Source organism: Silurus meridionalis, chromosome 6 (assembly GCF_014805685.1).
Source record: "Silurus meridionalis isolate SWU-2019-XX chromosome 6, ASM1480568v1, whole genome shotgun sequence".
Lineage (NCBI taxonomy): Eukaryota > Metazoa > Chordata > Actinopteri > Siluriformes > Siluridae > Silurus > Silurus meridionalis.
The window spans coordinates 27717766-27734111 of NC_060889.1; the positions used below are offsets into that span (position 1 = coordinate 27717766).

Genomic DNA, 16346 nt, shown 5'->3' on the forward strand with positions numbered 1-16346 from the left:
AGACTCAAGCAGAAACTTTTTTTATATAGTGTATACATTGTATTTTAAACCTTATTATTTTATTCTTTATCCCTATTCTGTTTATACATTATATACAAGTATTTTATACTTTTATACCTTTTTATAAATGCATTTTTATATTGTATTTCTATTAACAGTCATAAGAATGTATGTATGTGAAAAAATTTAATTTTAATTGAAATTTGGCACCGGTGGTGATCAGAGTCGCAAAATTAAGCGAATCTAAAGGTGCTACGCACATGCTGGGCCGCCATTGCATGAAGTGGATTTATTCTTGATTTTACCTCTCTTTTTTGAGAGTGGGATGCCAACCATGATCTTGCATACCCCTCAGAAAAATGTGCAGTTGCACCCTTGGCAGTGATTACCCTTAACATGCATCACAGTAAAAACAATAGGGGGACCCTGGCGACATCTGGTGGACAAAGGCAGTGGTGCGTGGCAAGAACCTGTTCTAAGTTCTATGTCTTTTATCATTTTACAGTTTTTCTCAAATGCTAAAACACAAAAGCCAATCCTCTAAACCAAATGACCAGTTGTCTAAGCACATTTACTAAATCTAGCCATCATTTTCCAATATCATAAACACATTTCACATGAAGACACAATTCACAAAACACAATCCTCCGTTCTCATAAATCTTAACACATTTTTCTTTGCTAAAACACAAGTTGCAAAAGAACTCTGCTCATTTTCTCAAATGAAAGCTCATGTGATGCAAAATGCTTGCCACAGTCAGCAATATTTGAACACAATAAACACACCTGGCGTCATTCATTACACACAACGACTCAAAATTAAAAACACTTGTTGCTAATGCTGTGACCACATGTACAAAAGCAAGTTCAGAGTGCACAGTTTGCTGAAGATTCCAAACAAACACAATGGATGAAGGCAGAGTCAGGGGAAGAGGAATTCGAGTCAGATCAAGAGGAATTCGAGTCAGAGGAGGGAGAAGAGCTGGCCATGGAAGAAGAGGAGCAGGCCAACAAGGAGGAGGAGTTCAAATCAGTAGAGGAAGAGGAGCAGGCCAACGAGGAAGAGGAGTTCAAATCAGTAGAGGAAGAGGAGCAGGCCAACGAGGAAGAGGAGTTCAAATCAGAGGAGGAAGAGGAGCAGGCCAACGAGGAAGAGGAGTTCAAATCAGAGGAGGAAGAGGAGCAGGCCAATAAGGGAGAGGAGAAGGTCCAGGAGGGAGAGCAAGACAACCTCGCACCATCATTACGGACGAGATGCAAGCAACAGTCATTGACCATGTTCATTCTCCTGAAGCAGGACTACGAGTCCGTCCAAACCTGAGTAGGTTCACCATGGCCACCATTATCAGGGCATTCAGACAACACAACAGGTATTGTACTCTATTGCTTTCTTTGTCACAATACAATTCTACAAGCCTGTGAAAGTAGTCTATTGGTTTCTAATCAGTTGTAACTGTGTTGTAAAACTGACAACACATGTTTCTTTCTTTAGAGTTGAAAGAATGCCACATAGAGTTGAGAGGGTTGCCATATTTACAGCGGCACAAGAAACCCTCATTGTGGATATGGTTCGTGAGAACAACCTCATTAGACTTCGGGAGATCAGAGACAAAGTCATTGCCGATAATGTCAACTTTGAGAGCATTGATGATGTCAGCTTGTCCACAATAGGCCAAGTTCTCCGGCGCCAAAAGATGCGGATGAAACAGGTCTAAAGGGTTCCCTTTGAGCGCAACTCTGCGCGACACAAAGACCTACGTTACGAGTATGTGCAAGTAAGTATACATCCATGTTCACAGTACAGTTAGTGGACATATTGTGTTCCTCAGTGGCCTACATTACTTCTGGACAATACTGTGCTACCTGATTGACTGTTGTTCTGAACACCTGTGCACTTTCACATTTTCACAGAGGATATTACAGTTGGACACGATGGCCAGACCTCATGAGTACCTCTTTCTGGATGAGGCTGGCTTAAACCTGCAGAAACGAAGGCAAAGAGGCCGTAACATCATTGGCCAAAGAGCCATCACTGAGGTTCCTGGCCAACGGGGGGTAATATTACTCTTTGTGCAGCCATGGGTTTGGAGGGGCTTGTCCACCGGCATGCTGTCCTTGGGTCTTACAACACCCAACGTTTCCTCACCTTCCTAGGGGAGCTAAAAGACCGCCAACAACACCATCCTGGGCCCGCACATCAAATTTATGTTATCATTTGGGACAATGTACACTTCCACAAAACAAACCAAATCAGAGAGTGGTTTACCACCAACAGTAACCACTTTTTAAACGTCTGTCTGCCACCCTACTCCCCTTTCCTGAACCCTATAGAGGAGTTCTTCTCATCATGGAGATGGAAGGTTTATGACAGACAACCATACACGAGAGAGGACCTCCTAAGGGCAATGGAGCTGGCCTGTGTTGACATCCCAGTGGAGGCCTTCCAAGGATGGATTCGCCATTCCAGGGCGTTTATCCTGTGGTGCCTGGCAAGAGACAATATAGCCTGCGATGTGGACGAGGTGATGTGGCCTGATGCAGCTCAGCGACATGATGCCACACAGTGATTGTGGTGTGTGTGTGTGGTGTGAATAAAGTAAATTAAAAAACTTCACACCCTGATCATGTTTTCAAGAGTACTGTTGTGTGCAATAGATTCTGTTTTTGCATTGAGTTGTGTTACAGTAGTGTACATGCAGAATTTACTATAGATTTATACTCTTCATATGAAACTCTCAAATCTAAATGCCTAATCCTCTGCAGAGATCTAAGAACATCCATTACTGTAAAGTTTCAAAAATATGCATTGGCAGTTATGAAACAAAGAACCTTCTCACAAATTGAGCATTGTGTTTTCAATTGTTTTGCTGTAGTGTGTAATGATGTGTATAGTGTTCACATTTTTGAAAGCTTTGAGCTGCTCTTTTGGTGTGAAAGTTAGAGTTTTGAAGTGAGAAGGTGTGGTTGTGTTTATGTAGCTTTAGAAAAGGGTGTTGTGTTTAGACATTGGGGAACATGGAGGAAACGTTTGTGAAATGTGTTTTAGCATTTGAGAAAAACTGTAAACAGGTCTTAATTTTCTAATGTCCATGTAACATAAATACTCAGAGCCTTTGCTCAATACTTTGTTGAAGCACCTTGGGCACCAATTACACCCTTAAGTCTTTTTTATGAGGCTAAAAGTTTGACACACCTATTTTTGGGCAGTTTCTCCCATTCTTCTTTGCAGAACCTCTCAAGCTCCATCAGGTTTGATGGGGAGGGTTGGTGGGCAGCCATTTTTTTTAGATCTCTCCAGAGATGTTTACTCAGTTTTAAGTCTGGGCTCTGGCTGGGCCACTCAAAGATATTCACAGACTTGTCCTGTAGCCACTCCTTTGTTATCTCGGCTGTCTGTTTAAGGTCGTTGTCCTGTTGGAACATGAACTGGCGCCCCCAATCTGATGTCCAGAGTGCTCTAGAGCAGGTTTTCCTTTAAGGCGAATCTGTACATTGTTGCATTCATCTTTCTCTCGATCCGGACCAGTCTCCCAGTTCCTGCTGCTGAAAAACATCCCCACAGCATGATGTTGCCACCACCATGCTTCCCTGTAGGGATGGTATTGGTCAGGTGATAAGGGGTGCCTGGTTTAGTCCAGACATTACATTTGGCATTCAGGCCAAAGAGTTTACATTTTGTTTCTGATAGTCAGAGTCATTCAGGTGCTTTTTGACAAATTACAAGTGGGCTTTCATGCGCCTTCTACTGAGGAGTGGCTTCCGTCTGGCCACTTTACCATACCTGATTGTAGAAGTGCTGCAGAAATGGTTGTTTTTCTAGAAATTTAAGTCTCTACTAATAAAATGATTAAACAGAGAGAAATAATGAATGAGTAAAGTTTATTCTGTACTCTACAGATGGAATCTTAGTTACGCACACACACACACACACACACACACACACACACACACACACACACACACACACCACACACACCTGGACCAAATGTTTCCAACTCTCGTCATTGGTCACAACCGTGATTCTTTGTTCCTTCTTTTCAACTGAGACCTCATGTCCAGGGGTGTTGCACGTACACGTTTACACGGAACAGAAACTCAACTCATAGGAATAAATATGCAATCCTTTAACAAGGTCAAGTTATAAATGATGCACAGAGTTAATTTAGCATTTTCTATCACACTCTCTCCACAGAGAAACGCTGGAGCTTTTTCAGAGTGACCATCAGGTTCTTACTTATCTCCCTGACTAAACCTCTTCTCCCCGATCGCTCAGTTTAGCCAGCCGGTTCCAAACTTCTTCCATTTGCAGATGATTGAGGCAACTGTGCTTATTGGGATTTCAATGCTGCAGAAGTTTCTGTCCCCTTCCCCATATCTGTGCCTTGATACGATCCTGTCTCTGAGGTCTACAGACAGTTCCTGGGACTTCATGACCTGGTTTGTGCTCTGACATGCACTGTAACTGTGGGACCTTCTAGAGACAGGTGTGTTTCTTTCTAAATCATGTCCAATCAGCTGAATTTACCACAGGTGGACTCCAATCCAGTTGTAGAAACACCTCAGAGATGATCAGTGGAAACAGGATGCACCTGAGCTCAATTTTGAGTGTCATGGCAAAGACTGTGAATATTTATGTACATGTGATTTATACATATACATTTACAAACAGTTATAAACAAACTTCTTTCACGTTTTCATTATGGGGTTTTGTAGAATTCTGAAAAAATGTGAAAAAGTGAAGCGATGGGAAAACTTTCAAAACTATGTGAAAGTGCACATTTAGCAATACTTGGCTTGGGAATAATGGATTTAGGGCTCAGTTAAGGAAAATTGCTAATAATGTATTTGTGTGCTTTTAATGTTATGATATAGGTTCATTCTTCTTATAGATTTTATTTCAATTTGTCTTCCAAAGGTCTTAAAAAGTCCTAAATTTGACTTGGTGAAACCTGCAGAAACCCTGTTCTTGTTTTTTTTTTTTGGGACATCCTGAATATTCCATGAACAAATTACAGATTAATATATATATATGAATGGTAGCACGAATTACTTGTCAGAATTGAGGGAACCTTCAAGTATACGATCTTGAGTTAAATCCCAAGCATACGATCTTGAGTTTTCCCTCAAATACTAATTTGTGAAGAATTGGGACACCTGATTTTTCCTCACAATTGTATAGAACATCTTTGGATGCGTTAGCATGAAAATGTCCCTTCACTTAAGACCCAAAAACAAACTAAACACACGCGTTTACATATTTTCAGTTTTATTGTCTTACTGAGAGATGAACTGATCTAAAATCCTGTTAATGATGTCCGTCACATCACATCAAATCGCAGTAACAAAGCAGCATCAAAAATAAACAATTGTCCATGACCTGGTTGAGCAGATACGCTGTAAATAACCTAGCATTAACGATTATACATAACACGTACACAATACTGCAATCCGAGCACAAAAAAAAACGCTCAGATTATAACTTTTATATCAACAAGAAACGCAGAAACAACGAAGGCACATTAGCATCCTGTTCACGTGTAACAAAGCCACTGGATAGTGAATATATTAAAGTTTACATAGAAAAATACAGGGATTTTTTTTTTAGTATGCTTTCAAACAAACATGGAAAAAATAACTTGCATCAACATTATTGGTCCAAGTTTTTAGCTAAAATCTGAATATTATCCTTAAAAAAATACCTCGAGGGCGTGAATTAGCATTCAGCCCTTGTATCTTGCATAGGCAGAAATAAGCATGAAGTGTTTTTTTTTACCCTCGAATGAAATTTGACATTCTGGATCAATTTATGAATTCTTTTAGATGGCATTAGCTTCCAGAAAAATATGGAAATGTCTGAGGAAAAACTAAAGCTAGAAGTGTGAAATTCCTGATCATACCCTTAGTGACCGGTTTTATTTATATATAATAATAATAATAATAATAATAATAATAATAATAATAATAATAAACAATTCGCTATCAAATACTTTGACTAGCAGCTTTAACTAGCATGCTAACTAGCATGCTAACATGCAACTAGCTTTAACACCCCCCCTACAGGTTGTTAGGAAGCCAGAGTCAGGGCGAAGGGTCTGCCATGATACAGCGCCCCTGGAGCAAAAAAGTTAGGGGCCTTGCTATAACTTGGTGGTTGGTTATCTTCAACCACCGACCTTGTAATCAGTAACCCAGAGACTTAACACGCTTCAGAAACTGAATTTCAAACCCATAACTACTAGGTACATTTCAGAAAGCTAAAAAAGAAGAAAAGCCTGGATGAAACCCTCATCTACCAACAATATATATATAAAAAAAAGAAGCTAAAAGCTGCATAAAAATATTCATATTGCTTAAAATACTACTCCTGATTGCCCTTTATATCTACACACAGAGTTCTTTATATATATATGTGTGTGTTCCAGCTTTGAGTGTGTGTGTGTGCTGTTCATCTCCAGATGGTCAGTAGTAAAGTTCCAAGGAAAAGCTAGAGAAGACTTATATCATCAACAAATATACACTACTGTACAGACAAAAGTATTGGGACACCTGACCATAAGATGGGTATGTGCTCCTTTTTGAGTATCCCATTCCACATTTACTGTTAATAATAAGCTCAATTTTTCTGGGTAGATGTTCCACTAGATTTTGTGGAGATCAATTTAGGGACAATGGTGAGGAGATCTGAGGTGCAGTTAGATTTCCTGGTATATAGTTTTGATTTTGATTTTTTTTTTCTAGTTCATGGTTCAATAGGGTTAGAGCTCTATAGCAGGAGATCTTCACGGAGCTTGTGCACAATTGCATTGTTTGGGTCTCCGAGTTCAGGAAGGAAGAGGGGAGGAATTAAAATTTAGGGAGGAACCACATTCGGCTAAAAATGTCAGGTGTCCAAATAGTTTTGTTCATATAGTTTAATGTCCCACACTCTTAAGACTATCACAGAGTTTATATCCTGAAATTCTGACTATTCAAATCCAAACAATATAATAAATACAGTTCGGTTAGATACCATGACATACATATACAATATACACGACAACGAACAGACAGTTGTATTGTAAAGCTGATTAGCAGCACACTTTATTCTCGCTTTAGCTTCCTGGTACGAGTCCGTCCTCCTCAGATCCAAAGTTCATGGCCATCTAGCACATGCTCACCTTGTGTCATCAGTAAGGTCCAATAGCAGAGGAAATGTAGGAGAAAAATAGAGCTTTCCTGGGTAAGACGTCAAACTGAAGTCAGACGTTCTTCTGTGAGCCGATCATGACCTTGGAGACGAAGTTGACGATGGCGCTGGCCGGCTGTTCAGGGTCGTGTTCGGCAAACAGGTGGCACACATTGTCCATGCCGTTGCCCGTCTTCCTCGCCACGAAACCAAAAATCCTGCAGAACAAAAATACATTTATCAGGGAATTTATTCTGACAGTTTACTAGAATAGAAAACGCATCAAAATATTTATGTAGAAAATGATGTATTCATTTTAATGTTTAACAAAGTATTTATTTCAAATGTTTTCCAGAATATTTATTTAAAAGAATAATTACTGAAATAAATAACATTTAACAAAATATATGTTCTAGATGTTTTCCAAAGTATTTATTCTACATTTTCACAAAAATACTAAATTATTATTATTAAATTATTGATCCAAAATGTTTACGAAAATATTCATTTCTTTGAAATATTTATTTATTCATAAAATTTATAAAATATTTATTCTAAATATTTAACCAAATAAGTTTTCAATAAAAAAAAAACATTTATTTGTAAACGTTTACCAAAGTATTCACCAAAATACCGAAATGTTTAACAAATTGTTTATTCGAAATTTTTACCAAAATATTGAATCATATAATTTAAAAAAATTATTATTTTTAAATGTTTAACAAAATATTTATTTACAACATTTACCAAAATATTTATTTGGAATATCGACCTGAATATTTTTCTGAAATAAATTTTAAAGTCAAATAATGTATTCAATTTCTTATTTCAGCAGAAAGACATTAACACGGACGATAAATGACATTAAATGTAAAAGGTAAAAAAAAACCCACTTGTTTCAAATCACACAAATTTGAATTACTGATCAAAAATTTGTTTTATGAATAAATATGAGCCACAGTGTATAAGTAATAAAGTAATACAATAAATTTACAGTTGCTGGAGATCCAAACCTGTTGTAGCATGACAATGCCCCTGTACACAAAATTAGTTTTTACACTGGAGACTCCTTCCATCAATTGTAAATAAACGTCACAGAAAACTTGTGATACACGTTTCTTACACTTTCATGTTGTTCTTCGATGCTAATTCATGCCGTCGAACACAAATGATTAAAAGTATAGCAGAATGTATAAAGAGGATCATATCCATGCTATGAAGATGAAGATCTCACTTACTTAGCTGATGGGTATCCGTCTCGTCTCCACCTGAGAATAAACACAATTGAGATCCATGTTAGCACCAGATCCCTAGCAGAACCATCCAATTGTTTGGGTTTGTTTTTAATGGTATAACTAAAACTGCTCAAGGAATATCTTTAGAACCTTTGAACAAATGGCAGAATATATCATTTATAATTCTATATAAATATTATGTCCTTGAACACCCATATTTTCTTCCTAATTATCATAAATATTAGCTAGCTAGCCAGCTAGTTACCAGTTTTAGCACCTGCTTTGTCACAGGATGAGTTTAGGATAAAGTTTTATTGATATAATTATTATCCGTGAATCTTGTACAAACCAGTACAGCCTAGTTTGTGACACCAAAAACTAAACTCATGAAGTGGCTGGTCAGAGAAGCAACCAGGAAGCTAAGGAACCCTCAAGCACACTGATAGCATATAAACCATTTAAAATGTATAAAAACAGGGGGTAAATACTTATGCAATCCACCTCAAAAAAAAGGAATGGCAGGTTGGAGTTGTGTTTAATGTTGTGGTTTGTTTTTGTGCTTACTTCCTGTCCTGGGGGTCCAGAGCACAGAATATAACGGTGTTGACAGCGTAGTGTCTCCTGAAGAACAGTCTGTGGGGAAAACATCAAAAATATGTCAGTCAGGAAAATGTGTTTATGCTTTTTAATGTGACATGGGAACAGACAGACAGACAGACAGACAGACAGACAGACAGACAGACAGACCGATGGATTGATGACTGGTTGGATGAATGTTTGAAAATGGATGGTGTTTATACAGAAGATGGGTTGATGAATTGAAATATAGATGGATAGATAAATGGATAAATAAAAAGTTTTAAAATGGATTGAAGGATGAGTTGATAAAGTGTTGGATGAGTGGATGAATAGATAAACATATGGTTGGATGAACAAATGTTTAAAAATACATAGAAGACACAGTAAAGAGGTGGATGAATGTTAAATAGATAGATTAATAAATAAAGAGATGAATTAGTGGATAGTCAAATGAGTGGCTAAACAGATGATTGGATGAATAAACAAAAAATGATAGATGTGTGAATGAGCAAATAGATAAATAGATTGGAGAGATGAATAATGGATAGATGGATAAGTGACTATTAAATGAATGAACAGTATCTATAATATCTATATATGTGTGAAGAGACAGACAGACAGACAGACAGACAGACAGACAGACAGACAGACAGACGGAAACTTACTTCCTCTGGTTATCGGTCAGTGTGATGCCCTGTGAGGACACTTTGAAGTGCACTACAGTGGAGGAGGGAGCAGGCTCAGAGCTCAGCAGGTCTGTGGTGGCTTTCTGCACGGCGTGGTACCCTGTCAGAGACTCCATCTCCACTGAACCCAGGAACCACACATTACACGCTGCTCACGAGAGAGAGAGAGAGAGAGAGAGAGAGAGAGAGAGAGAGAGAGAGAGAGAGAGAGAGAGAGAGAGAGAGTTAAGTCTCACTTAAAGCAGAATGAAAATTCATCAGGGTATAATTAATAGAAATAATACCTGCTGCTGTATCGACATGACCTCACTGATTCTATTTATTTATCATGAATGAATGAATGGATGGATGGATGGATGGATGGATGGATGGATGGATGGATAAACTGTAGGATGGATAGATGAATGGATGCATGGATGAATGGATGGATAAACTGTGGTATGGATAGATAAATTGATGTATGGATGGATGCATTAATGAATTAATAAACTGTGAAACAGATGAATGGATGCATGTATTAATGGATAGATGGATGGATAGATGGATGGATGGATGGATGGATGGATGGATTGATGAATGGATAAACTGGGATGGATAGATGAATGTATGAATGTATGTACAGTATGTACAGATGGATGGATCGATGGATGAATAAACTGTGGAATGGATGGATGGATGGATGGATGGATGGATGGATGGATGGATGGATGGATATATTAAAATGTACATGCATAAATAAATGAACAAATGAATGCATGAACGAATAAACGAACAAATAAATAAACAGCTGAATGGATGATAAATGTATGGATGAATAGTTGATGGATACATAAACTGCGGTATGATAGATAAGTGGATGGATGGATGGATGGATGGATGGATGGATGGATGGATGGATGAATGAATGAGTCATGTGCAGAAAGGTAGGACAGGTTGCTCAGTGTGTCCCTCACCTGCTCCCTGCTTCAGAAGCTCTGCTGCAGAGTTGGTGATGGACTGTGGTGCTGCTTCAACACTGTCCTCTAGTGGATCTAAAGAAGAACACACACACACACACACACACGTGCACACACACACACACACACACACACACACACACACACACACACACACACACACACACACACACACACACAAATTCAAATGTGGAAATTGTTCAGGGTCTAGAAGAAGGAGTGACATAAACCCCACCCACTTCCTTTAATAGACCACTTGCTCACATGAAGAGGTGTAGTGATGAATGAAGCTCAGCGTCACACTGCCTGGGTTACTTACCTCTGTCTGGAATGATGAGTTTACATGGCAGAGCCAATGGTGTGATAGAGTGCTGACAAACCAGTGCTGTCAGACTACCTGCAAAACACACACATACACACATGGATGAATGGATGAATGGATGGATGGATGGATGGATGGATGGATGGATGGATGGATGGATGGATGGATAGAATAATGTATAATTTACCAAAATAAGGCTCATTGGGGCAACCCTTCAGTCGAACTCCCTTAGGTGTGCACTCAATCAGGAAATGACGGACGAGCTCACTAGATAAATCTCCACCTGAGAAAGAGAAAAAAAGAGTGAAAGAAATAGAAAGAGAGAAAGAGAGAGAGAGAGAGATCCAAGATTTTTTTTTACTGAGCAAATGCAAATTCAGGTATATTCATGCTCAATATTTCCTATCAAACATTTCTATGCTCTCTTTCACTCTGAAACACACACACACACACACACACACACACACACACACACACACACACACACTATCTATCTATCTATCTATCTATCTATCTATCTATCTATCTATCTATCTATCTATCTATCTATCTATCTATATGAACAAAAGTATTCGGACACCCGACTTTTCCATCCACATGTTCGTTCCCAAATATTGGAGTCACACAATTGTGTAGGACGTCTTTGGATGCTGTAGCATGAATTTTTCTCATCCCCCCAGTGAGACCCAAACCTGTTCTAGCATGTCAATGCCCCTTTGCACAAAGCCAGCTTCATAAAGATTTTCCTTCCATGGGTTGGAAGATGCAGAAGATCTCCTGCTATAGATCTCCAACTCTATTAGGATAAATGTGAACACTGACTGCACCCCAGGCCTCCTCATCTCCCCTACATCAGTACCTCACTTTACTACCACCCTTGTGGATAAATTAGGTCTCACACAAATCACCATAAAATGTAGTGGAACATCTTCCCAAAGTGGAGCTCATTATAAGAGCAAATGTGGGCTGAGATGTTTAATAAGCAGATAATCTTATAGTCAGTTGTCCACAAACTTTTGACCAAACTTTCCCACACACTTTTTTGTACCAATATTTTCTTTAAATTTGTGACCATGATGTCATACCATTTTAAAATATTTATCTGTTCTTTATTATAAGGATTTAGTCAAATGAAGGGCAAGTTGTTTCTATTTATTTATTTATTTTTGTTTGTAGCTTTTCATTTTTTTCCCAATTGGAAAGTCGTCATATCTTTCTATCTGCATTTCAGGTTGTATCATGAGCTTGGATTCAGTAAAGTAACCTGGAATTGTGTATTGGAGAAACACCTTTATAACAGAAACCAACTTTTCCTCTCAGTTTTATATAAAATAATGGAATTCAGTATAGCTAACCAAAGATGGCAAAGATGAATGACTTTTTTGGAACAAGCCAATATCCCAAAAAACGGGGAAAAAAATGCCTTGAGCGCCGAAACCAAAGCGGTGGACGTATCGATGCCAGGCAACACCTATCAGTTTCCACTTGGAGTCATGGATGAGTTGTATTCAATACTCAGGACAACAAAAGGACTCTTTCATGTCAGCAGGAGAAGAAAGCCAAGGTCACTGAAGCAGTGCTGAATGGAAAAACTCTCTGGGATGGAAATCACACACACACACACACACACACACACACACACACACACACACACACACACACACAAACACACCAATGCCACATCCACCATAGCCAATCCTTACCCTTTTTACTCTGCTGCACCACAGAAGGAGGAGGCGTGGCCACCTTCATAGCCAATCCGTAGGCGCCTTTGAAAGAGTGGCTGTCACGTACGATGAACGAGCCGGGTTCTTTGTCCTTCAGCACTGCGATAGCTGTGTAGACAGAGATCATGTATACACACACATAGTGGTGTTAAAAAGTTGAAATCCGATATGCTACAATAAAAGGCAAAGCATTTATCTACTATCTAACCTTCAACTCATACCACAAGTTAAATTCTACACCGGTTTTGGTTCATGACTAAAATTCAACTCCTTACCCTGTTCCCTTGCGATGTCTGGTTTGTACCAAAATTTTGAAGAGTCCTGGACGAACTTTACAGTCACCTGCTTGCTCACCAGGACGTCTAAGGTACAACCGTGAAACAAAAAGAAGAAAGAAAGAAAGAAATCAGATGGGAAATATAAAGAGTGGGTGGCATAATAGTTAAGGTATTGGACTTTGGCTCCAAAGGTTGTGAGTTGAAATCCCAGCCCCTGAGCAAGGCCCTTAACTCCATAGCTGCTTAGTTGTATGAGCTAAATGTAAGGCCTAGCAATGGCAGCTAGGTGGTGCTGGGATTTAAACTTGTGACCTTTCTATCCAGAGACAATGCCTTAACCACTGAGCTACTACCTCACTGATATACAGTGGGGTGGGATGACGAGGTGACTTTTTATCCATTTATAGCTTCTTCCCATGTTACTGAGAAACTGCACAAGGTAAACCTCTTTGTCCTTCATAAAACTTGCCTAACACTAGAGACTTCTTCTGTCAAGGTTAAAATAAATTGATAAATCATAACTGGACTGTTATTCATCCCAGGTGATCTATATCCAAGTCAAGAACTGGTGGAGATAAATGAACTATAGACAACTTGATCCGATCCCACCTGACCCTGGGGTAACGATAGACAATTGACTGTCCTTTACTTCTCACGTTGCTAATGTTAACTTCTCCTTTTACAGGAGAGTTCTTTCATTTCTGAAGATTTTCTCATTTTCAATACAGGGCACTCTGGGGCTTGTTCATGTTCCTCGTCATGTCAAGACTGGACTACTGCAACTTGGTTGACATCTGCAACTGCTCAAGTATTCAGCCACAAGACTTGATTCCTATCTTCCTAGGTTTTCTGCCACCACCCCACTACTACACTCCCACACTGGCTTCCTGTAACTACTGGATCAGATTTAAAACACAAAAAAAACAGACCAGAAATGCTTTAACAAACCCTCAACCACGGCTTGACTGGTCTAACAATCTCTTACTATACTAGGGAAACATTCTTACAGACTTTTCTTTGTATGTAAGCAAGATATACTAGATGTCATTCGTTATTATTCATAGCATCCAACATCTGTACTGAGAAGTCTATAATTGATATATCATTTAAACCCCAGGACATGTAGAAAATCAGGGATTTATGGGAAAAAGGTGTGATTTACCTGGTAGAGGGCTGACACTACTGCTTCTGGCTTGCAGTTCAGGTAGTGAATTAGGGAAGGGAATAGAGAGCGAGCTTCCACTGTGTGGACTGGAGAATCCGCTAGGTGCTGGAGACGAAGAACCTAAAGAACGCTCACAGTCGTTTGAGGCACGCATCTTTTCAGGAAGAGGGGGCTGCTGGGGAGTGTAGCTTGGACCGTCAGACTCCTCATCGAAACTGAGTGCTGGGCTGCAGTTCAAAGTGTACTGTACCACTCGAGTCCTCTGATTGCCCCGGGGGGAGCTGTGGGCATTGGGGGCAGGGTGAGGGTGAGGATGGTGTAATGGAGGTGAATTCTCATTGTAGCCTATGGAACCAGAATGTTGGCTGTTGATGGAGGTGTGGTGATTGAGTAGACTCCCTTCTAAGCAAGGCATCTGGACTGAGCTAGAGGGAACAAGACAACAATACGATTGTTTAGTGCTTATAGGTCACATGACCACAAAATGTATCCATGTATCCTGTGGCATCTTGTCAAATACTCTGTATCCAATATGACTAATGTAATTGTCAACCCTAGATAAGTATTACCAGACTGCCACCCTTGGGGCTTTGAGCAAGGCCCAATGTGCTCCAGGGGTGCTGTATGATGGTTGACCCCTGCCTCTAAACATCACTTGGATAGTCAAAGAAAGAATTTCACTGTGCAGTATTCTGTGACAAGTAAAAAGCCTATTTCTTTCTTTCTAATCAGGTTTGAATTCGGTATAAGTGCTTGCATTTGTGGGTTTTCATCCACAATGGCATTGAAAAAGAGCGAACCCCTTCTGTGTTGGACCTGAAAAACCTGATGAACCAAGTGCCATTTTACAATCCAAGTGCGCAGATGTGTTTTGAGAAAATGTGAGGGCAAACCTGGGATTGTAAACAGACTAGTGTAAGTGTGTGAAAACACCATCAATGATCTTACCTGCCTGTATGTGTTATCACTCCTCCAGTGGAGGCAGCATGGTTAAAGGCTCTGTGATTCACGTTCACTCTGCCCTCGTCATGTCCCATAATATCAGTGAAAGCTCTCATATCTGAAATCAACAGCAAAACTGGTGTAAAAGGCATTTGTTTGCCAACACGACATCAAAGCTAACAGCATTTGCTACAGAAACACAATGCAATGGTGACATAACCGAAGGTCAAGGCTGTGTTTTGCCAGACAAAACAGTCAAATTGAAAAAACGGTCACTCTAAGAAGTGTCAAGAGGAGGGTCAAAAGTCATTTGTCAATGGGGTGAGAACTTTTGAAATGTAGGCAGTAACGATAAAGGATGACGGTGGAAGAATTATACAAGGTCCCCCTAAAGATGCTTATTTTATAGTGAAATTCTTTAAAATTTTTAGTGTGTTATAAGCTATGGTCAGAGAACAGGGTAAACCCCCAACCTTCTGATCACTAAACCAGAGCCTTATTAATATGTTCGTAGACTTACAGGAATGCCACTCTTGGGCATCTAAGCAATGCCCTTAACTCTCTGTGCTCCAGGGGTGATGTATGATGACTGCCCCCGAGCTCTGACCACAGCTAAAATTGATGGGATATACAAAGCCTAATACCTGATAATTATAAGATAAATTATCCTCAGGGGGTGGCCCAATGCCCCTGTGCCCTCATTAGCTGAGTTGTAATAAAAAACTTTCTTTCGGCTTCTCTCATTAGGGGTCGCCACAGCGGACCATCCGCATGTTTGATTTGGCACATTTTTACACTGGATGCCCTTTCTAACGCAACCCTCCCCATTTTGAGCTTGGGACTTGCACTAAGAGTGGCTGGGGTTGGTTCCCTGACCGGGAATCGAACCCAGGCCACAGCGGTGAGAGCGCCACATTCTAACCACTAGACCACCAGGGACCCCTCTTCTCACCCTGTAATAAAGTCTAAAATTATTACAGCATCTGCTGTCTTCTCTTTTAATTACATATTTGTAACATATGGATAATTTGTATTAACAAGCACCCACCCCCTAGTGCCCCCTTTTTTGGTTTTGCGCCATTGCCCCCAAAATATCTGTGCACAGCCCTGCCTTATCCATTGTCCTTCCTTCCATGTTTGTTTCTAAATGATGACCAATGTTTGAAGGCATTTGTTCTGGTTAATAAATGCAGCCACTCAAGTCTATTAGGAGCTCTTTAACAGTAGGAGTTACCCCTGAGATGTTTTCACTGGACCGCTTTAAAAAGGGAATCTGGAGAGCAGTTCCTCTC

The 16346-nt window shown here is 39.7% G+C and overlaps 1 protein-coding gene and 1 long non-coding RNA gene across 3 annotated transcripts in view; one reads left to right on the forward strand and one right to left on the reverse strand.

Moving 5' to 3' along the window:
• Positions 1-1178: 1178 nt before the first annotated feature.
• Positions 1179-2520, forward strand: LOC124387836. Its single transcript, XR_006926242.1, has 3 exons — positions 1179-1369; positions 1492-1774; positions 1911-2520. It is a non-coding gene; the product is annotated as an uncharacterized LOC124387836 (long non-coding RNA).
• A 2728-nt stretch (positions 2521-5248) lies between these two features.
• LOC124387089 (tensin-3-like) overlaps positions 5249-16346 on the reverse strand; it is a 67111-nt gene continuing 56013 nt past the window's right edge. For both annotated transcript variants that reach the window (XM_046851189.1, XM_046851188.1), the window contains 11 exons: positions 15061-15172; positions 14110-14537; positions 12945-13031; positions 12646-12777; positions 11130-11225; positions 10940-11017; positions 10618-10695; positions 9644-9812; positions 8964-9032; positions 8403-8432; positions 5249-7382 (listed from right to left, as the gene is read on the reverse strand). In XM_046851189.1, the coding sequence (XP_046707145.1) occupies positions 7238-7382; positions 8403-8432; positions 8964-9032; positions 9644-9812; positions 10618-10695; positions 10940-11017; positions 11130-11225; positions 12646-12777; positions 12945-13031; positions 14110-14537; positions 15061-15172 (1424 nt within the window). In that variant the 3' untranslated portion in view covers positions 5249-7237. The remainder of the gene's footprint in view (positions 7383-8402; positions 8433-8963; positions 9033-9643; positions 9813-10617; positions 10696-10939; positions 11018-11129; positions 11226-12645; positions 12778-12944; positions 13032-14109; positions 14538-15060; positions 15173-16346) is intronic.